Here is a 23,084-nt window from a genome sequence, read left to right as displayed (position 1 = left end):
AAGAAGAGTGTTCATCGGCCACATTATAAATATCTAGCTACTATTCTTAACCGGCGCATCCCGACCACAAATTTAGAGCTTTCGTAGGATGAATATTTTGCAAGTGATTACAGCATTTCCTATGTAATCTAAACATTTCTTTAACTAAAAACCACTGTCAAAGCCTTGGGCAAGAAGCCCAAAGGATTTTTTTTTAATTATCTCAGCTCTGACTGGCTTATAGACGTTTATGTAATTAATAAAGTGGCTGATGCTTTTTGCTACTTATAGTTCATGAAACTGCCAAATGAAAATAATTTCCCCTCTCTTCCCTGGGCACGCATCATCCTGTGGAGCATTGCCACAGCAAAACATCACGTCTATAAAAAGCAATATTTTAAATATACATTTTAAAAAGTTGTCTAGTTTCCTACCCCTTTCTTACCCAGCCCTTCAGTTTTATATATATGTACATTTCCAACAAGGCAGAGAAGTAGTCCTAAAAATGCAGAAAGGGTAAACAACGTTTTCTCTCTACCTAGTAATTTTCAGATGGGGGTCCTCTGTTTTTCATTATGGTTCGAAGGGCCCCTTTTTGGCCTGTCTTCAAGCAACACTCTTGCTAAGGGGCTTAACCAGACCATTCTGCATCAACAGCCATTTACTGAGCCATCCCTTTCCCTCCCTTATGAAAACTTTCCTCATACTGAACTTATTTTGTTTACCATTCTTCAGTGACACATTGACATAACAGTCTAGACTCTGCAGAGTGGTAACCTCAGGAAGGAGATGATTTTTTAACAGAAGATGCCAGAGTATTTATGGACACCTGCGATAATTGCAAGATGTATATATTGGTATCCTTCCTTAAATTTGTCTGTGGGTAAAATCTATGCCCTGCTGGATGTTGTAGCTTTTCCAGCTGCTGACTCCAAGCCTGCTTCCAAGAATTGCGTTTGCATCTTTACACAAGAGGGAATCAAACCTTCATCTTCATCATCAAAGCCAGGCTGGAGCAGTCATGAAGAATACAGAAGGGTTAAAACTCTGAAATTACACCCTGGTAGGGAGTCAGAAATGACACAGACTAGAGCTCCTGCTGCTCCTTATCTGGCTAGAAAAGTGACCACAATGTCTTATCATTGGTAGTTACATCACTGGACTCATTAACAAAGCAGATTCTATATAAGTGGTCCCCAACCTTTTTATCACTGGGGACCGGTAAATGCTTGACAATTTTACCGAGGCCCAGGGCCACCTGAGCCCCTGCTCCACTTGCTTTCCCGCTGGCGCCCCTGTTTTCCCGCCACCCACTGGGGGGCGCTGCCAGCAGCAGCTGCGCAGTGCCACACTGAGAGGGAGACCCAGCCATGGCGGCCACTGGAGAGCACCAAAGGTAAGCCGGCAGCAGTGGCAGGGCAGCCTCTGAGGCAGCAGCCGGGGGGGAGGACGAGGAGGAGCCACGGCCGAGTACCGACTGATCCATGGACCAGTACCGGTCCCCGGACCAGGGGTTGGAGACCGCCGTTAAAAGTTGTAAAAAATATATGTATTTACACCACCCAACTAGGCATTCTTTGCACATCCTCCTCCGAGGTTGGAAAATATCTAGAGATTTTGGGGGGTGGACCCTGAGGAGGGTGGGTTTTATGGAGGGGAGGGACTTAATGTCTTAGAGTCCACCTTCCAATGGGACCATTTTTCTCCTGGTGAATCGAACTTTGTAGCCTGGAGATCATTTGCAATAACATGAGATTTCCAGCCACCACCTGGAGGTTGGCAACCATATCCCCTCCCATTCAACTGAGCTGTGGAATGTTGTCTATTTATTCACTGATATCTGATACTTTCTAACTGAATTATAAGAGCCTCTTGTGGCGCAGAGTGGTAAGGCAGCTGTCTGAAAGCTTTGCCCATGAGGCTGGGAGTTCAATCCCAGCAGCCGGCTCAAGGCTGACTCAGCCTTCCATCCTTCCGAGGTCGGTAAAATGAGTACCCAGCTTGCTGGGGGGTAAATGGTAATGACTGGGGAAGGCACTGGCAAACCACCCCGTATTGAGTCTGCCATGAAAACGCTAGAGGGTATCACCCCAAGGGTCAGACATGACTCGGTGCTTGCACAGGGGATACCTTTACCTTTACCTTTACCTAACTGAATTATAATGTGGGCTCCATTATGAAGAGTGGACATACAGTATAGCCTCACTGTGGGCAGGGGATCCATTCCTGAGATCACGGCAAACAGTAAGAACGACAACCTGGCAAAACTCATTGGGGGCAGCAAGGAATCTACTGCCTCGTAATAGCAAAACAACCACATTTTCTACAAAATGGAATGAGGCAACTGTTGTGATAAAGAGATGCAGGATACCTTGAGTAACACTCAGAGAAGTCCTGATCTCCAAGAAAACGTTGTTTCTTTTTGGAAAAGAACCATACATGTCTGTAATTTCAAGCTGAGAGGAGACAAGTTTCCTTTATGGAGACAAATAGGCAGGATAGATAATCATTTGCCCACCTGCCAGGAAGAGCCAGGAAGATAGATATCCTGAGATGGGCCATAAAGGTTTGGGACGTGCACCTTAAATGACTGGAGGAACGGTACATGTGGGGATTCACTCCTAGTTTTCAAAATATGTTAAAGTGAAGTCCTTCCCAGCTGGGCTAGGGAGTATTAAAAAAACTGGAGACTTGGTCAGAATTGTACAAGAAGGAAGAGGATAACTGGTTTTTTATACCCTGCTTTTCCCTATCCGATGGAGTTCCAAAGTGCTTTACCTTTCCCTTCCTCTACCCACAACAGACATCCTGTGAAGTAGGTGGGGCTGAGAGAGCTCTAAGGGAACTGCTCTGCGAGGTTTGTGGAAAAGCATTAAATCTGTCTTGACCGGTCTTGATTTTTCAGGCTTTTTTTTTTCCTGTTCTAAGGAAGAGAATGCCAGGGAACAAGCACAGACCATGCAACTCAGCCTCACACGTTTTCTTTGCTTCATTCCGTAATACACAGCGGGGTTTTGATAGAGTCCCTATGCTCTAGTGCAGGGGTAGTCAAACTGCGGCCCTCCAGATGTCCATGGACTACAATTCCCAGGAGCCCCCTGCCAGCGAACGCTACCCCACCTACCTCACAGGGTGTCTGTTTTAGGGGCAGGAAGGGAAAGGTGGTTGTGTGCCACATTCCACACATGTTAGATAATGCACTTTCAATACAGTTTAGAAGCAGATTTTCCAGTTTTGCACAGGAAAATCCCGCTGCAAAAGCACATTGAAAGTGCATTATCCAACGTGTAGAGAGTGGGAAAACATGACTCTGGGTAGTGAAAAGCAGAATATTAAAAAATAGCTCTTCCTCTTTTTGGGGCGAAGACAGCAGGAAGAAAACCCTACAACACTACTGGACTATGAACAAGGCAAACTGAAATCACAAAAACCCGTGGATTGCAACTGTAAAGGCATCTGTTTTAGTTTCCTCCCTTCCTCTGATTTATTTTTCTTTTCTTCGAGTTACACAGTTCAGGTTGAGAAAGAATTCTGTCTGACTTGAAATTGCCCAGGATTCATGATGACCACTGGCTGTGATTTAAGATCAGAAGCTCAGCCATCCGTTTCCTGTTTGAAGGGGGTGATTAAGTGCTCTGGAGGCTAAAAACACACGGACAGGTTTTATGCCTTGATAAAACTGCATTGTGGCACAGTACAATCCAGTGGCAGACGTCCCAGACTTCCACCCATCTTATCATGTACTCAAATTGCCCTCCTCATCTCCCTGTGGCTGCAATCCGAGAATATCAAAGTCCACAGATTGGAGCTACACAAAGGCTAAACACCTTTCTGAACACTTGGGGGGGAAATCTAAAATGTTTTTAAAAATACACATGGGGCTTAACTTCTCCCCCCAAATAAATAACAATTAAAAAATGAATATGACTTTCAGCAGTTGAAGGAGCCCGGGAGTCCTGCAGGGCTTGGAGGTGGGCACAGCCAGGGAACCACATGGGGCATGCCACCAGCAGAAGCACATCTCAGGATTTGGGATACATGGCTGCTACCAGGCCCAGCAGGGCTCCTGGTTTAAATCCCTTCAGAACTAAGGTAATGTTTGAACATGCTCTGACATCATATAACTCAGCAGTAAGGGCAGCGATGGTGAGGGGACACACCAGAAATTGTAGCACTGAGGAGAGGAAACACCAAGAACGGTAGCAAAGAGCAGGCTGAACAGGGAAGGCTGGGAGGTGCAGCAATCCCAGCAAAAGTTGCTTAGAGCAGAAAGTGGATGGGAGCTGCAGCAGGTCCCATCAGTGAAACTAGAAGCTGTGATGGGTCCACCAGTGTTGTCGCCAATGGGGGGTGGCTGGGAGTCGTGGTGGCCCTGGAGATGCCAGCAGCAGTGGGGAGGGGGTAGGGAGAAGAAGCTATGGCAGGCATGGTGATGAGGCAGGGAAGCATGCCAGGGCCATGGCCAGTATCAGCAATGGTCTGTAGGGAAGGTGCCCAGAACCACAGCAGTCCCAGAGTCAACTGCAATGATGGGGTGGGTGAGAAATAGTTGTGAGTCTGACAGTGAAGGATAGGAGTTGCACTGGGCCCACAAGTCTCGGGAGGTAACTAGAAGCTGGATCAGACCCAGTGATGGTAAATTACGAGGGGCAGAAGGATCTCTTCTCACAAATATCACTATTCATCACTTGTATATTCTAATAGCCAAGTTGGCCAAATCTGAAGATATTTACCTCCAATGATTGGAGCTGTGAACAGGCAACATGGATTTCTACCAACTTGAAAAAGGCCCAGGTTTGCAGAGAAATCTGAATTCTAAAAAAATACACTGGGGTTTAAAAAAAAATCCAATGATTAAAGGGACAGTTGTAGCGTTAAGAAAAGGAAGCCCTTAGGGCCATTGGTGGCAACAACAGCATTCTAGGCTTGGCTTCTGTCAGTGAAAAGCAGGAGAAGGGCAGGGCACTTTCCAGGACTGTTTTGGCCTCTGAGGAAGGACTCATTGGGCCAACTCTGGCAGCAACCACCACCTGCGACTGTCAGTCAGTCAGTTTATTGTACAGCACTTTGGCCAGATAAAATACCTGCTACTATCTGACTTGCATCTTCAGCAACCAGGAACACAAATCTGGGTCATCGTTTTCATAGGCAGAGGCTGCGGTAGGAAGCGGAAAATGTAAAGGTAAAGGTATCCCCTGTGCAAGCACCGAGTCATGTCTGACTCTTGGGGTGACGCCCTCTAGCGTTTTCATGGCAGACTCAATACGGGGTGGTTTGCCAGTGCCTTCCCCAGAGCGGAAAATGATGGTGGGGCAAATAAAGGTAGGTGTGCTGCTGGGTGCTAAGGAGAGAGAAAAGCATGAAAAGGGGTAAAGCTGTGGGGCCTGCCAGAGAGTAGACAAAGGGGGAAAAGTCCCCCCCAGCAGGTTTTTGTGAGTTCCCACTTGATCCCACACACAAGCAGTAGGGGCCACCTTAATTAAATAGTTTCAGTGTGCAGCAACCAAAACAAACATCAATCATTAACCTACAGCATCTCCCTTTGATCACCTTCTCGTGTCCCTGACTCGTGGTTTTTAATAGAGGAGTTATTTGGACAGTGTAGGAGTTTTTTGAGGTCCGAATTGACAGAATATTTACATCTGCAAAATGATCACCCACCCCTTGGGCAAAGGGCTGATATCTTTGATCAGCCACAAAAACGTCATCCCCGCACTCCTGGCCTGACACCTAACTGGGAGAAAGGGAGAAAGCTCCCAGTCAGTGTGTGTCTGTGTAACAACCTGATTCCAAAATAAAAATCCATCTATTTTTTTTCCACTCTTTCTCAAGGCTCCTTTCTAAATGAAGGAACTTGTTTCCAAAGAGATCTAACATTTAGCTCAGGGGTAGTCAAACTGCGGCCTTCCAGATGTCCATGGACTACAATTCCCAGCGTTTGCTGGCAGGGGCTCCTGGGAATTGTAGTGCATGGACATCTGGAGGGCCGCAGTTTGACTACCCCTGATTTAGCTGCTATGCCCCAATATACCATGAATTCAACATTATCCTTCCAGCAGGGAATAAAGATCTCGTTTTTATTTAAACCTCGAGATGGGGGGAAATGTATCATCCTGAGCCTCCAGGGAGGGCGGTGTGTGTGTAACATAAACAAACAAACAAACAAACAAATAAATAAATAATAAATGACCAGTATTTGTCATGTTTCAGTAAGATACTGCGGAAGGACTAGGCAAGTACCCCACCCACAAAAGCAAGTTTATCAGTGAAGATGTCGCTCTGCAAGCAAAATGTGGGAGGGGGAAGTGAGGACTGCATTTAGGCCAAGTCAAGCCATGGCGGTATTGCCAGCATATTAGGGATTTGTCTTAGATTCAGCTGGTGGTTGTACCGGTCAGAGAGGCCATGATGGGTATAGCCTAGGCCTCCTGCCTTCTCTTGTACTGGTCGCCTCAGCACTGCAGCCCATGCCTCAATTGCTTAGCCAGAGATTTGATCTTGGAATGGGATGCCAGGAGTGAGAAGGCAGCTGCCTCCACGTTCTGTAGCAAATGGTCTGAAGATGCTGGTTGCACTGTCACTTCCAGAATCTTACATCCACCACAGGATCCAACCACAAAAAAATATACAAAGAAATGCACAAATAGTGTGTTTCAGGACACTATTCCTTTAAAAAAATTCTTGGCCAGACATGCCAATTTGGACACATTATTGCTGTAGCTGCCATTTTCCAAGATGGTAGATACGGTTATTTTGATATTTAACATTCATGTAGAATGCTCATCTTGGTGTCAGAATATATACGAGGTCAATAAAACTAAGAAAACTCTAAGTACACTCTTATGTTGGTTGTAGAGACAGCAATTTTTCCTGTAGCCACCAGTTTGCAAGATGGCAGACTTTTTTCACATTATTATTATTATTATTATTATTATTATTATTATTATTATTATTATTATTATTATTATTATTATTATTATTATTATTATTACTCGATTTATTCCCCGCCACTCCCTTGCGGCTTGTGGCGGGTTACAACCATCAGGATCCCCTCTCCACCCGCCAGTAGTGGGAGGGGGGAAGTAGATTAGCCGATCTTGCCATGTTAGTTAGTTAGTTAGTAATGTTAAAATTGTAATTATTGTTTTAATGGACTTATAATGGGGTAAAACCCACCCACTACTGGCGGGTGGAGAGGGGATCCTGATGGTTCCTAATCCCAAATCCCAGGGGGGGCATAGGTGTCAGCCTTGGCCTCAACCATAGACCTGGCGGAGAGCTCCGTTTTGCAGGCCCTGGGGAACGATGGAAGGTCCCGCAGGGCCCGCAGCTCTCCCGGGAGCTCATTCCACCAGGCAGGGGCCAGGACTGAAAAGGCCCTGGCCCTGGTCGAGGCCAGGCGTGCTTCCCTAGGGCCGGGGACATTCTCGTAGGAAGCTCATGCTGATGTCAAACTGTACATTTGTGGGGTTGATAAAAATGAATATACTATTTATTTAGTTATTAAATTTTTATTCTGCCCTTCCAAAGGCTCCTTTTGTTGTAAAAACAAAGTTTTAATTTGAAGCTGTACACCCTTCTCCTAATTAGCTTAGCAGATTTCAAATTATTGAATTTTCTGCTTGAATGCATTAGCTGCCTTTGAATAAGGGACACGCTTTATTTTATTGGTAGGTCTACTAACAGTATGTTTGGTTTTATCTAGTTACTCTGGAGAAAATGTCATCTTTGGAGGAATCACTGGATTGCATCACATCCCAGTTGAGCTTTCTTCCATTCCTAGCAACTCTCCCAATTTTTAAAAGGAATTTCCCATGTCTGAGTTGATAAACTTAGTCCTCCCCTCAGTCCTTAGTTAAACAGTTCATTGTAACATAGAAACATCCTCAATACATTGGTGAGGCTGGCAAGAAAGGTTGCCAAAACAAAACGTAACATAACCATGTTAACCATCCTCCATCCAAAAAATAATAATAAAATCCTGCGCCCAGGTTTAAGAAAAGCTAAATCAAAGAATAAATAGCATACAACAAAGAGGCTGAATAATGTTGTGGTTTTCAGCCTTAGAACATTCTGCTTGAAATAAAGGTCAGATGTTCCCATCATTAGCTTTTTACTAGGCTGTATGTCCCACATACAAGTGGAGAAATTTTCTCAAAGGGATGCTGAATTGGCCAGAAACGTAAGCTACCATATAAGATTTTTTATTAATCTTTTCATTATGTTTTGCTAACAACTCCAGTGGTTTTTGTAATGATAAAATGTGGTCTGCAAAGGTTACGTGATTTAAAACCACTACAGCCACTTTCCGCAAAACATTTTTCAAAGAGAGAAAAAAACCATTAATTTCTGTTTAAGCCTTAAAATCATATAAAGTGTATGTCAACTGCACTAAGTATAAAATATTTTCATTGCACAAGGACTGCTTTCAGTTGTGCACTGCCTTAAATAGTAGCACTATAGAATATTCCTTTAAGATTTTGTCTAAATGAAGAAGTGACTCTGATATTTCCATCTGATTTGCATTTTGAACGATGCTGCAACTTGTTCTTCCCCTATTCAGTCTTTTTCTTGTTCCATTCATCGGCAATTGGCTAAAAGGGCCTTTCACTTACAAAATTAGAAGCTCATTTCAAGAATAACTCAATAGCTAGTACACATGCTCTCATTCTTCCATAGGTCTATTCAATTAGCCAGTATACCCAACAGAACAAGTGACCTCTAATCCACCCTATTTCCTTGTTTTAATTATCTGGCTGATTTCTGCCCTACCCTTCCACTCAGAACTGTTTGCAATATTATCAATAGAATACAATCTCAACTGGAAAAAGTTTAATACTATCAAAGCTAAAAGCAATAAAATGTGACAGGGAACACTAAATTAGGTTAAAAATAAATGTAGTGGTCAGAACGTTACACTACGACTAGTGAAACCCAGGTTCAAATCCCCCCCTACCATGAAGTTCCTTGGTCAATCTTTTGGCCAGTCATTCTCTCTGGGCCTAATCTGGTTTATGAGCCTCTTCATTGTAGCTGGGTTGGCTCTCACCTACATTTTCTGGCATGCATGGCTAGGAAAAGGTTCTACCAATCTCCTCCTTAGGGATGCCAGCCTCCAGATAGGACCTGGGGATCCCCTAGAATCACGGCTCATCTCCAGACTAAACAGATCAGTTCCGCTGGAGGAAGTAGATGCTTTGGAGGGTGGGCTTTATGACACTGTACTCCATTCAGGTATCTGTCCTCCCCAAGCTCCACTCCCAAACTGGATCTGGCAACCCTTCTCCCCCCCCCCTTTCAATGGTAGATCTCCTATTCCCCTCAAGCTACTGCTGGGGGTTCCTCATCACCCAGGGGGGCATTTTTGAGAAGCAGTAGAAGAGGCAGATATCTAAGGTAGGATTTAGATCTCACTTCTTCAGATGTAATAGAAAGAAAGGAAATAATTTCCCTCATTTGTCCAAAAGATTAAAGAAACAGGCAGGGAGGTACTGAGACATTCAGCTGAGATTCAAACTATGAAATCTACATTCTACCTCCCTGGGTCAAAATAGAAAATTTAACAAAACATAGCACAATAAAATAAAATATCCAAAAGGAAGATAACGGTTTGATCTCCAAGACAAGAATGAGCTGGTTAAATAAAGCTGACCAGAAGTCCAACTAGGTTAGGCCATATCCAAGGTAGATAACATTTGTCAAACACCATTGGCACAGATTTCTGGATCTCCAAAACCATCATAATTCAACATCCTTCACGTAGAGCTACCCACAATAACCTGGTATCGCAGGAACCGTACTTTATACAGGCTAAGTTTTTCCAGGTCAATCTCCATAAAACCTAATCCAGACACAAAACAAGAATGTTAATTCCACCACAAAGTTAAAAACAAACCCACCTTTGGCAGCAATGCAGGTTCTCTATAGGTTCACCATGCCTTCAAACCATGTCATCTAATGTCAAGAGACCTAAAACTTTTACTCAGGGCTTTAGGCTGAGAGAAAGCCTGAGAAGACTGCCTTTTAAGTAAAAATCAGTTGTTCACTCTTTGTTTCTATGAAACAGTTGCCAGAACTCAGTTTGCTGGCTTGGACTTAAAAAAAAGAAAAAAAAACCCTCTGTGCTTCTCTCCCCTCAGGTTTTAAAACTCTATTCCCAACAGGAAAAGAAAACAATATATTCCAAATTAATCATTCACACAAAAGAAGCAAGAATGGGGAATAATATATCAGTCACCTGTAAGGATCTTTTAAATCTTAAATTAAAGAAAAATGGGGGGTGGGGGGTGGATTCAAACACCGATAATTTAAAAGTAAAATTGTAAATTTAAGTAAAATTGTAGATGACTCAAGGCATCCACTGAGAAGTCAAAGTAGAAAGAAGCATCATACATGTACCATATTGTTTTCATTATGCTTTGTAATGGCCTTGGCTATACACAATAAACGTTTGCGTATCGTATCATACACGTGAGGAGGTTGTGTGTGTGTAGATACAGTTGCTTAACATGTGGCCCATGAATAAGAACCTAAAGATAATGGCATCAGGTTTCCACAAGGTTTCCACGAGGCCAAGATTTTTCTCTGCTCAGGCAACCTCACTCTTGTCAGATCTCAGAAGCTAAGCAAACTCAGCCCTGGTTAGTATTTGGATGGGAGACCTCCAAGGAATCCCAGGGTCATCATGTCATGAGGCAGGCAATGTCAAACCACCTCTGAATGTCTCTTACCTTGAAAACACCTACGGGGTTGCTATAAGTCACCTCTGACTTGCTGACACTTTTCCCCCAGAGTCCTCTGGAGTTCATATAGGGCAGGGGTAGTCAACCTGGGGTCCTCCAGATGTCCATGGACTACAATTCCCATGAGCCCCTGCCAGCAAATGCTGGCAGGGGCTCATGGGAATTGTAGTCAATGGACATCTGGAGGACCACAGGTTGACTACCCCTGATATAGGGCATACAAAATGCACACATTTAGGGTTGCCAGGCTCCTCCTAGCTACTGGCAGGGGATGTGGGATGTAGGGTTGGTAGATCCAGGTTGGGAAACTCATGAGATTTGGAGATGAAGCCTGGACAGGACAGCGACCCCAGGGGGATACAATGCCATGGAGTCCATCCTCCAAAGCAGTCATTTTCTCCAGGGGGAACTGATCTCTTTAGTCTGGGGATGTTGTAATTCCAGGGAGTCCCCAGGGCCCACCTGGAGATCGGCATCCCTGTGACACTAGAAATTTCACAAGCAGAGTTATGTACCCTGATCAAAACATTTTAAAAGCCCTGCTGTTGATACCTATCTTGCATTTTGTGGATTTTTAAATCAAATAATCTCATTTTTAAATGCCAACAGCTGTTTAATCCCAGACAATTTTTTTAAAGCAATGTTTTAATGATGCTTGGAATGTCCACATACAGAGGCCTTAATTTGATACATCTTGTGCAAGTCTCAGATGACAGGGACTGGGCTTTTTATGCCTTCTTAGCCAGCCAAAGTGGGGGCTGCGAAAGGAGGAGCCAAATTATCCACTAGAGCAGCTGGACACATAAAGGACACCCGTTAAAATGTACTCCTGATATGGGATATGATTGGGAAAATATACATCACACATGCACAGACTCTGTACACCTCCGCCCACATAACAAGCAAACTTACTCCACTAATCTATTCAACAAGCTCTTGGTGCCTCACAAATCCCATCAGCTCCTGCAAACTGCATCACCCGCAACTTCAGCCTCCCTTCTCCATAGAATTACCCATTCATTCCTCCACCATGCAGAATTCATTCACTTTACTAAGTCCCCATATGCACTTTCCTACTGTATTCATTATCTGCCAAGTTTATCTTCAGCATTTCCAAAGCTCGGAACCATCTTTCAGTGAATGCTTCCTGTCACCTTTCATGCTTCCTGTGTGCTGGTGACAATTAATGCTTCCTGTCACTGTCCGTGTTTCCTGTCACACGCTTATAACATAGTAGCTTCCACAAGGCCAGTGGCTGGGAAGGAAGGAGTCAGGACTGAAAGTGCGTTTACCCATTCTGGCAATGTCGCAACTGACCACCACGGCCCCGGGCAGGAACTTGGGAGTGATCCTGGATGCCTCACTGAACATGGAGGCGCAGGTCCTGACCCCAACTTGGTGGAATAAGCTTCCAGAAGAGCTGAGGACCCTGTGGGGCTTCTAGCGTTCCAAAAAGCCCGTAAGACAAAGCTCTTCTGCCAGGCCTATAGTTGAGGCCAGGGCATGGAAGATCGGATGGCTCCCTAGGGAGACACTGCCACCATGTTCTTAGATCATCAGCTGGTGGTAGTTGGTTTAAGTATCCCCCTGGCAATCTTAAATTAAAGAAAAGGGCAAAGGGTGTCAGTTACCACCATGAATTGTAAACTGTATGGATGACGGTTTTAATGAGGATTGTATTTTATGTGAGCTTATTACAGTATTTGCTGCCGTATAAGACTACTTTCCCCCCCTGAAAAACATGCCTCCAAGTGGGGGGGTCGTCCTATACGCCGGGTGCACTTCAGTTGGGATAGACATAGCTGCCCATAGTGGCCCATGGTACTGTAATGTAACAAACTCTATATTTTGAGTTGAAATGTTGGGGGGTCGTCTTATACGCCCAGTCGTCTTATACGCCGGCAAATACGCTATATGTCACAAGACAGCTTGCCATGGGTGGCAGGATATAAGTCAGAGAGAGAGAGGTGAGTCCCAGGTCTGGAAATACTGAAAATACTCTTGTTAGATGTTGAATCAGAATCACAATATGAGAAGAGGGGGAGCCAGAGTTATGACCTCACCCCAGTGCAGCCCAAAACCCTGGGTAGCAACCCAAGAGATCCCATCACAGGAAACTTCAGGAGGTGTACCAAAGTGAGGAACAAGTCAATACAAGCAGATTCAGAGACTTCCCTCTACACAAAACAGTTCACAACTCCATGTTCTCTCAGCTTCCCCAGTTATGTAGCATTTCTCTTATGCTGAATATCTCACCATCCTGCTCTTAGCATGTGTGCAAAGAAAGACACGGCACGCTTGCTATCTATGCATGGATACTAGCATCAAGTATTTCCAAAAAGCAGCAGAAAATAGCACCTCTATACGGGCTCATAATCCACCTGTCAAATCACACCAAATTATATTCAATTGTTACAAAATCATATCCTTGATCATTTTAAATTTCCCCCCTCATCCACTTCCCCCGACCATTTCCCCCCTCATCCAATCTCCAGACATCCCTTTTCCCTATCATTAAATGTCACCATCAAGAAACGGCACATACCTGTTTTGATGTTCTTGTAAGACTTGATAGATGGTAATCAGAAAAGTCTGGTTTTTAAAGCCTCCAAAGACACAGTCTTTGTAGATTCTGAACTCAGCAGCAGTAACTGTCTCTCCTTCGGGAATCTGAGACAAATTAAATTTGAACTCCTTGTGGTGTCGCTGGTAAGGTGCAAACTCCTTGTCATATTCAACTGTTTGTAAAAGGACAAAAGAAAAATCCAATTTAGTGGAATGATCCCCCATTTGCTGTTCTACATTGTATTTATCAAAAACCACAAATTAAAATGATTACATAGAGAGCCAGCTTGGTGTAGTGGTCAAGAGCACCAATTTCTAATATGGCCAGCCGGGTTTGATTCCCCGTTCCCCCACATGCAGCCAGCTGGTGAGAAAGCTGTTCTGATGGAGCAGTAATATCAGGGCTCTCTCAGCCTCACCTCCCTCACAGGGTGTCTGTTGTGGGGAGAGGAAAAGGGAGGGAGATGGTAAACTGCTTTGAGACTCCTAGTAGAGAAAAGCAGAAAAGCAGAAAGAACCAACTACTCTTCTTCCCCAGACTATGTTCAGGATTACAAACATTTTAAATAAGAATTACCTGAAGAAATATCAGGCACAATCCAGTTTTAAAATTTAAAATGTGCTTTTAGATCTCACAACAGTGTTTGATATGGTAGATCATGAGCTGTTAGCTCACTGCCTCATTGACACAGGGTAAGGAGGTCAGAGACATCACCCTGCCAACGAAAGTGCGTCTAGTCAAGGCTATGGTCTTTCCAGTTGCAATGTATGGCTGTGAAAGTTGGGCCATAAGGAAGTCTGAGTGTCAAAGAATTGAGGCTTTTGAACTCTGGTGCTGGAGAAGACTCCTGCGAGTCCCTTGGACTGCAAGGCGAACAAACCAGTCAGTCCTAGAGGAGATCAGCCCTGACTGATCCTTAGAAGGCCAGATCCTGAAGATGAAACTCAAATACTTTGGCCACCTCATGAGAAGGAAGGACTCCCTGGAGAAGAGCCTAATGCTGGGAGCGATCGAGGGCAAAAGAAGAAGGGGACGACAGAGAATGAGGTGGCTGGATGGAGTCACTGAAGCAGTCGGTGCGAGCTTAAATGGACTCTGGGGAATGGTAGAGGACAGGAAGGCCTGGAGGATCATTGTCCATGGGGTCTCGATGGGTTGGACATGACTTTGCACCTAACAACAATAACAAGGGGGTCAGCATTACAGTGGCTGATCTCCTTTCTCCAAGGCCAGAGACAGAGGGTAGCTATCGGGGAAGAACAGTTGCAACACTGTCCGCTCCACTGTGGTGTGTCTCCAGGTGCAAAATTCTTCTTAATGTTATTTAACATCTATATGTACCGTCTACCTCAGCACGTCTCCATGCACGGACCTGCTTCCCTCTCCCCCCCCCCCCAAACGAAGCTTGCCAGGCTGCAAGCTAATCGGCCGCAAAAGCGGCTTGGGAAGTTTCTTGGGGGCGGGGGCAGGGAGAGGGAGCCGCAGCCCGGTGGATGGGGACCACCGCCATAGAGGGTACACATTTGACCAGTCATCCAACAGCTGTGCTACTTCCAGTAGAGTTCCATAGCAGATCCAAGGTAGAGCCCTACATAGTCTGGGACGTGCATATCTGAGGGACCGCATTTCCCAATGTCCCCCAGAGAGCAATTCAGTCAACTGGTGCAAATTTATTGGCCATCCCAGGCCCAAAAGACATCTGCATGGCCTTGACCAGAGGCAGGGCCTTTTTGTCTCTGGCTCCAACCTGGTGGAATCAGCTGTAGCCTGGGACTAATGCCTGAGGAAGCTATCACAGTTCCACAGGGCTTGCAAGATGGCACTCTTCCACCAGGTTTTTGGTTGGTCAGGCAGACCTACTGAAGGGGCCCTCCCTACAATCCTCACAGTTCTTTCCCACTTTTTGCTGTCCATGCCTCTGAGGTACCTGCCGTATCCAACAGGCGGGGAAGAAATCATGGCAGATAGGTAATTGGACAGGAAATTAGACGATATTATTAGTTGGCAGGTAGATAATTGGTTATTTTGGCAATTTAAATTTTAAAATTAAAATTAATTATGGTATTTAGAATTAATAAAGTATGTACTAATGTATCTTTTCATATGTTGTAAACCATCTCAAGCCCTATGGTAGAGACGTGGTTTTAAAATATAATAATAACAACAACAATATATCACCTTAGGCGAAGGGGACAGTAAAGGTAGCCCAGGGTAAACATGATTACTAAAACTGAAGTGGGAAAAGGAAGGGGGTGGCATTAAATTGTGCGTGCTGCTGGAGAAATTAGCAAACAGGCAGTAAAGGCGGAACCTTTTGAGCTTATCTCAGCAGGGAACATTAGCAAGCACTGATGCTCTTGGAAAGATGTAAGCAAAGAGAGGACTTGGGGCCAGACTCGGAGTTTATAGGAAAATAATCAAAGTAATCCAAACTCAGAATAAGAGTAATAAAAATTGTAGAGGGCTGAATAGTTACCTTTAAAATTACGCATAAACACACTATCACATATATGATCATCCAAAAATCATCCAAAAATAATAAGAGCTTAACTAACATATCTACAGTATTACCTATCGCCCTATACCCCCCGCTGGGCCCTTCACTCTGCGAGTGAGAACTTGTTGGTTATCCCTGGCCCACGGGAGTTCCGCACGGCCTGCAAGACGGAGCTATTTCCCCTTGAAACAAACTTTCAGATCAGCATTTCTCTGATACTCCATAGCAGCAAGCATGGTAAAGGGGACACTCTGCCTGTTTATGGCCAACATCACAACAATGATACAATGCAGTTATTAGCAGAGATGCATCCTCCTGCGTCCACCCAACCCATCACTCGTTTTCAAAATGACTTTCCAACATGGCTACTGATCACCATTTTGAGTAACATCTGATGAAATTAGTGGGCTTAGAAGGGTATGAACCTATTTAGGATTACATTTAGGGTTGCCAGGTCTAGGTTGGGAGATTTGGGGGGTGGAGCCTGAGGAGCCTAATTGCATTGTATGTTCCATCCCTGGTAACCACCCTTCATTTCCAATTGTCATATTCTAAAATGGACTTTTGGAGCCAAGCACTGAGATGATGAGCCTTTCGCAAGTTGGCTAACACATGGCATAGCTTGGCTTGCCAATATCCAGGTGGCACCTGGAGATCTTTAATCTGACTATTGATTTCCAGACAACCAAAATCAGTTCCCTGGAGAGCATGGGTGCTTTTGGGGGTGAACGCTATGGCATTATACCCCATGGAAGCCTTTCACCTCCCCAAACTCTACCCTTCAGTCTCCATCCCCCAAATCTCCAGGCATTTCCCAAGCTAGAGTTGGCAACCCCAGGCATTGTTTTGGGCTGGATTTAGGATCCCTACCACCATACAGTTCCTATTCTCATTCAAACAACAACCCACTGCAAATAAATCCCACAAATCCTCTCATTAAGACTTCCTGTGTGTTTCTTCCCATCCAAACACTTCTGCATTATCCGTTCCCTTTCCGATATCAGAGCTTGGCAAACGCAGACCACAAAATGCTTTCTACCCATTCCCAGGGCTCATCAGTTTGCTCTGTTCTCACATTACACTGCGACAAATGCCTTCGTTACTCAAAGGACAGGCAACGTGCTCCAAAATGAAAAAAGTGGCAATGGGAAGGAGAGTCAGTTCTCACAGCATTTTCCTCTCCCCTCTTTGCCTCTCCTGCTATGTGGTAGTCAAACTGTGGCCCTCCAGATGTCCATGGACTACAATTCCCATGAGCCCCTGCCAGCGAATGCCCATCTTCTAAGTAGTGAGAGGTAGCCAGAGGGCGGGGGGGGGGGGGCACGAGGCAACCAGGTGACTTTGTGCTGTGAATTTTGTTTCAGACCTGCTTAGACACTGTTATATTAATGCGGAAGAACTCGACTTAACCAGGAGCTGCTTCAGCTAATAAAGCGGATGAATTATTTATTGCCCAAATGTCTTTGATTTCAAAATCGTAACCTGACATCCAGAACAAGGTCTGAATTGCAATGAGTTAGATTTCAGGAGGAGGGGGAAACCCTGATGCTGTTAGTTTCATCTGGCTTTAACAAGCATATAATTATAAAATTACAAAGTACAGGAGTGTAATTGCCCAAATAAATTGGTTGCATTTAACTTCCTTATATTCATATATCAATTTTCCATCAAGCATGACAGTACATTAGCATGCACTGTGGATCACAACAGGCAGTAGCCCTGGTGTTCCAATGAGGGATAGTAAACCCAAGGACTGTCTGGCACCAGGCAAGGGACGTTTGGAGGTGGTTTGCCATTGCCTGACTCCAAGTCATGACCCCTTGTGTTCCTTGCAGGAACTACCACCACAATCCTTGGAGGCCTCCCATCCAAATACTAGCCAGGGTTGGCCCTGCTTAGCTTCTGAGATCTGATGGGATCCGGCTTGCCAAGTCAGAAGTGAAAAGAGGCATATAAGAACCAACTCTTCTTCTTCTTCTTCTTCTTCAGTGATATCAGGACTATCTCAGCCTCACCTACCTCAGAGGATGTCTGTTGTGGGGAGAGGAAGAGAAGGCGATTGTACGTCACTTTCAGAGTCCTGCGGGTCATCGTCTTCTTCTAAAATGGTATGTTTTGCAGTCCCTCGTAGGAGATGTGTTGATCATCAAATTTCTCCTGAGATACTGTTCTACAGTGTCGGAGCAGCCACAAAAAGGCCTGCCAGTAGGAAGCAACAGATTCTCCTCCTGGTAGACTAAACCAGGGGTAGTCAACCTGTGGTCCTCCAGATGTTCATGGACTACAATTCCCATGAGCCCCTGCCATCAAACGCTGGCAGGGGCTCATGGGAATTGTAGTCCATGAACATCTGGAGGACCACAGGTTGACTACCCCTGGTCTAAACAACTAATGGTATTCCTGCGCTGAGCGGCCATTCCCTATCTGGTATAAAGCATCACATCTTTGGTTACAAGTAAATACTAGCTGAATACATTTTATGCAACTGTTTCACCACAATTCATCTTCCTTCCGGAAACCGTATTTAGTTGAATGTGGTACTAGCCTTTCAAGCAAGCTTAACATTGACAGATACAAAAACTGTAGTCCTAAGAAAATTTCCCTTGGAATAAGACTTATTAACATGGGACTTTTCTACTTAGGATAATTCCCAAAGCCAGCAGTTTCACCATATGTAATAGTAGCATGCATGTTGTTTATATTATACAGAATGGTCTCATTATATATTAATAATAATCAGCAAGGAAGTAGAAGATAATAGCCATTCCGGATTATTTAAAAAAATGCTTATGACCTTGCATATGCAATTTAAACTCTGGTCATCAGCGCAAGGTGCTTTTAGGAGGGGAGGAGATGATCTCAGTTTGATATTTAAGTTCTCTTTCTACACATAGGGTTTTTAAATTAATATCCCCTGATGGTTAGAGCATACTTGGAATGCCTCCGTCCATCTGATAAAAAGATTGGACCAGGCCGTCCAATTACAGATAGTCTTACTCTAAAATATGTCGCTTCTATTTCTGAACGAAAACTCACTGTGCTCTGTAATTTCAAACAGGAGTGTAGAGGAGCCAGGGAAATAATACTTTGGGAAAGAAAGATTATCTTTATCAAAAAGTTAGAGATAAAGACTGAATCTTGAGAGGGGTAAAGAGGGGGCAGTTAAAATATTTACTAAACGAGATAGGAACAGTCAAAATGGCATTTTTTATTTCGGCAAGACAATATTGCTGGGTAGATCTGCTTTAGAAGAAGAAGAGCTGGGTTTTTAATACTCCACTTTTCATTGCCCAAAGGAGTCTCAAAGCAGCTTATAAAACAGCTATTTCTTCCTCTCCCTACAACAGATACCCTGTGAGGTTGATGAGACTGAGAGAGCTCTGAGAGAACCATGACTGGCCCAAGGTCACCCAACAGGCCTCATGTGTCTCAAAACGGCTTCCAATCATCTTCCCTTCCTCTCCCCACAACAGATACTTTGTGAGGTAGGTGGGGCTGACAGAGCTCTGAGGGAACCATGATTGGCCCAAAGTCAATAGAGATCCACAAACTTCACCAGATATTAAGCATAGACTTCAAATTTGGCCTTGAATCTGAGGGGTAGATACAGCCCGTCTCATCATTAAGTCTTGTCCAAATCACCTTTTTATTATATCATTGCGCCACATGGCTTATGTTACTTGCACCTTCATGACTCTCTCTCATTCCAACACTTGGTGCTTTCACACATGCCGCATAATGCTGTTTCAATCCACTTCAATGACAATTTGCAATTCTAGGCCCATTCCGCACACATAGGATAATGCACTTTCAATGTGCTTTGGCAGGTGGGTTTTCCTGTGTGCAACAGGGAAATCTACTTCTAAAGTGCATTGAAAGTGCATTATCTATTATATGCAAAATAGGCCCTGTTTTGCCAGTTCACACAGTAAAATCCAGTTCCAATGTGCATTGATAGTGGATTGAAAGTGCATTATTTAGTGTGTGGATGTGGAAGTGCCTACTGTCTTCTTTGGTGGTCAAAAAGAACTCCACTTTCCTTTTTTTTATCAGCCAATAAGCTAAATGGACCCAAAGTGAAGCTAAGAGGAAATGTTAGAGCAGAAGGTTGTACTGTATGAAATACTGTTAACAGTGTTAAGCAGTTATACTCACAGGAGATGGGGGGACATTTTGGCTTATGATAAACACAGCTAAGCTCTCAATGAAATGTACCGTTTCAGGGAAATTTTACCAACCAAGTTCCACATTTTGGTTTTATAAAAGAGGAACTGTAGAGCAGGAGTCCCCAACATTGTACCTATGGGTGTCATGGCACCCATCAACACTTGTTCTGTTGCCCACCAAGTGCTTTTATAAAATGTGAGGGGCTTTTGCCCAGCAAGCTTCCAACTGGCTGTGCAGATCAAAAGGCATCCTAGAAGAAGAGTTGGTTTTTATACATCACTTTTCTCTACCCAAAGGAGACTCAAAGCGGCTTATAACCACCTTCTCTTTCCTTTCCCCACAACAGACACCCTATGAGGTAGGTAAGGCTATTAAACAGGTCCCTACCTGAATTCCTGAAGACGTAATATAAAATTATATGTAAGCTTGTTCCCTGACATTTTGTGGTTGGCTTCACCATCTATGGCAGCATTTTGTGATTTGCTCCACCTCTGGCTGCCATTTTGTGATTGCCCGCACCACCATGTGCCAGAATTTCAAATGTTTCCACGGACTGAAAGGAGTTATAAGAAGAAGACTAGAAAGAAGAATTGGTTCTTATATGCCTCTTTTCTCTACCCAAAGGAGTCTTCCTCTCCCCACAACAGACACCCTATGATGTTGAGAGAGCCCTGATATTACTGCTTGGTCAGAACAGCTTTTATCAGACTGTGATGGGCCTAGCATCACCCAGCTGGCTGCATGTGGAGGAGCAGGAAATCGAACCCGGCTCATCAGATTCGAAGCCACTACTCTTAGCCACTACACCAAGCTGGCTACACCAAGCTGGTTACTTTAGAAATGAACTAAGGAGTTACTTTAAGCATGACTAATAGCTTGGGCATGTCCACTAGGAATCCGGACTTCTCCCTTTTTGAACTGAAGACCCCCATGGTGTGTCTGAAACTCTTTTTGAAAGTCTCCTCAATTTACCAGCTGTTTTGCCACACAGTGCAAGGGATTCCTGTTTCAGAAACACAAAGCCTTCTTGGACAAATAGAACTAAAGAAATAAAATTGGCCTCATCGAGGGCCAGGGCCTTTTCAGACCTGGCCCTAACCTGCTTGCAAACTCTACCCTGCGAGATCAGAGTCCTGCAGGACCTTAGACAGTTCCTGTCAGGCATATGGTTGAGGCCTGAAGATAAGATCAAAGTTCTACTGGTCTCCCCACCTAAATCCACCCAAATAAACTCCATCAAAGTCTACTGTATGGCTCCCCATTTTCCTTGGGGTAGGAGGTGGTCTAGGCAGACTAATTTTATTCTGGTTTTAAATTCTGATCATTAAACATTTTAACTTATATTGTATTTATATTACATTGTATGTTTTGGTATTGTATGTTTTTGGTATTGTATTTATGTAAGGTGCTATGAGTCTTTGGGGGATATATGAATAAAATGAAATACCATAAGTGGTCTCTGAGCACTTCCGTACCTATGGCTGCTTGATTTCCACTAAACATTGTTAATTCTAATACGTGTGACAGTCAGGCTGTCTCATGTCTCATAGTATGAGAAGGAATTTATGATGTCCACTCAATGTTACAATTTAGAAATAGTAATCCTGATGTCTTTTAGTAGCACTCAAAATGTGGTTCACAGCAAGGGACAGCAAATATTTATGCAACGAAAGGGGTAAGCTCCCCAGGGCCTTTCATTTTTATTTATTTGTTAAAGACTCACTGACAAGTAAATTGAAAAACAGACCACAATACAAATGTTTCCCATTTAGGAAAAATACATATTGTGTGGTTTTGTACTCAAATTTATATTAATAAGATCTGAAACGAAGAATAACAAACATTTGAAATTTTCAGTGTGTAGGTGAATGAGTAAACATTAATTTCTGAGCCTAATCTCTGTGGTTTCTAAACAACCAAGGGAAAAAATTAGCAGAACACATTTGCCTAGAACACTGATGGTGTGTGTGGCTATTTTATGCTATTTTAATATAATCAAAGGCAATGAATGTTGAAATTTTGCTTTTAAAATTTTCACAGTGATCTGGTGCACATACACTAGCATATGCTTTGTATTTATTTTACAATTTATTTGTGGGTTTCATGCCCCACTTCTCAGTTGCAAAAATACTCAACGTGGCTTACAAGCAAGTATTATAAAACCAAAACATTAAACTAATAAAAATGTTAGAGGCCTGAAACACAGTCTAACATTCTCCCCTATCCTTGCCAGTTCAAATAAAAGCCATCTATTCACTGTCTGATGGCTACCTTATCTTCTACAATGAGCTTTGGCATCAGGCTCCTTAACCCAGCATTCGATTCATCCCGCAGTGCCAGTTCTGCTTGCCAAAAGGTGGCTGACTAAGGTGGCTCACATTCCATTTGTAGTCCCACACCAGCAGACCAGGCTTCCAACCATTTAGAGTTTGAGAACAGGGGGCTTTTTGCACGCCTTCAAAATCGCACAATGGTTGCCAATTGAAAACGCTATTGATTTGCCATAATGCATGACATCGTCGACAATCTGCCACACACCTGAAACCAATCTGCAAAAAGCGCTTCCTTGTAGCGCTTTCAGGGAAATCCCCAAAAGTGGATTCACCCTCCGGAAAGCGATACACTCCTGCAACCAATCTGCAACACTAGCGAAAAAGACCTGTGCGTTAACATTGTTGCGGTTTCTACAAAGTCCCTCCCCCTGGCTCTCTTCTCTGATCTTCCGGCGAAGCGATCGCCATTTTTTTTTCTCCGAGCGAGCGGGGATAAACACACCAGCGAGCCTCTTTCTGTTTAGAGGCTTCCCTGGCTTCAGTCCTTCCCCTTTAGTCACTAAGCACAAACCACAGAAAAGCCCGTTTGCTGATGTATTTTCCCATTAATTTTTACACATTCATTCAGCCGAAAATCGGGCCCGTGAGGGGGGGGGGGATTTTTTTTTTTCACTCGGAGGCAGCGTGGCAACGATCAAACGATCAAACGACAGCTCAAACACATTAGGCAGCTGGATGGGTCTCTCCGTTGCAACGAATCTACACAGATTCGTTACAATGGGTCTGTTTTTTTTTTTTTAAACTTTCTTAAAGGGAAAGGGGCTGTTTGGGAGCATGCTAACGGCCGCCCATTGGCTGCT

At 44.0% G+C, this 23,084-nt stretch overlaps 1 protein-coding gene across 1 annotated transcript in view; it reads right to left on the bottom strand.

Annotated features, from left to right (window-relative positions):
* BMP6 (bone morphogenetic protein 6) overlaps positions 1 to 23,084 on the bottom strand; it is a 105,755-nt gene that overhangs the window by 22,134 nt on the left and 60,537 nt on the right. The window contains exon 2 of the mRNA XM_077353157.1: positions 13,267 to 13,459. Within this exon, the coding sequence (XP_077209272.1) occupies positions 13,267 to 13,459 (193 nt within the window). The remainder of the gene's footprint in view (positions 1 to 13,266; positions 13,460 to 23,084) is intronic.

The sequence above is a fragment of the Paroedura picta genome, chromosome 9, assembly GCF_049243985.1.
Source record: "Paroedura picta isolate Pp20150507F chromosome 9, Ppicta_v3.0, whole genome shotgun sequence".
NCBI classification, from domain to species: Eukaryota; Metazoa; Chordata; class Lepidosauria; order Squamata; family Gekkonidae; genus Paroedura; species Paroedura picta.
The sequence above is the reverse complement of the archived record's forward strand: the minus strand, read 5'-3'. Positions and strand labels throughout refer to the sequence as shown.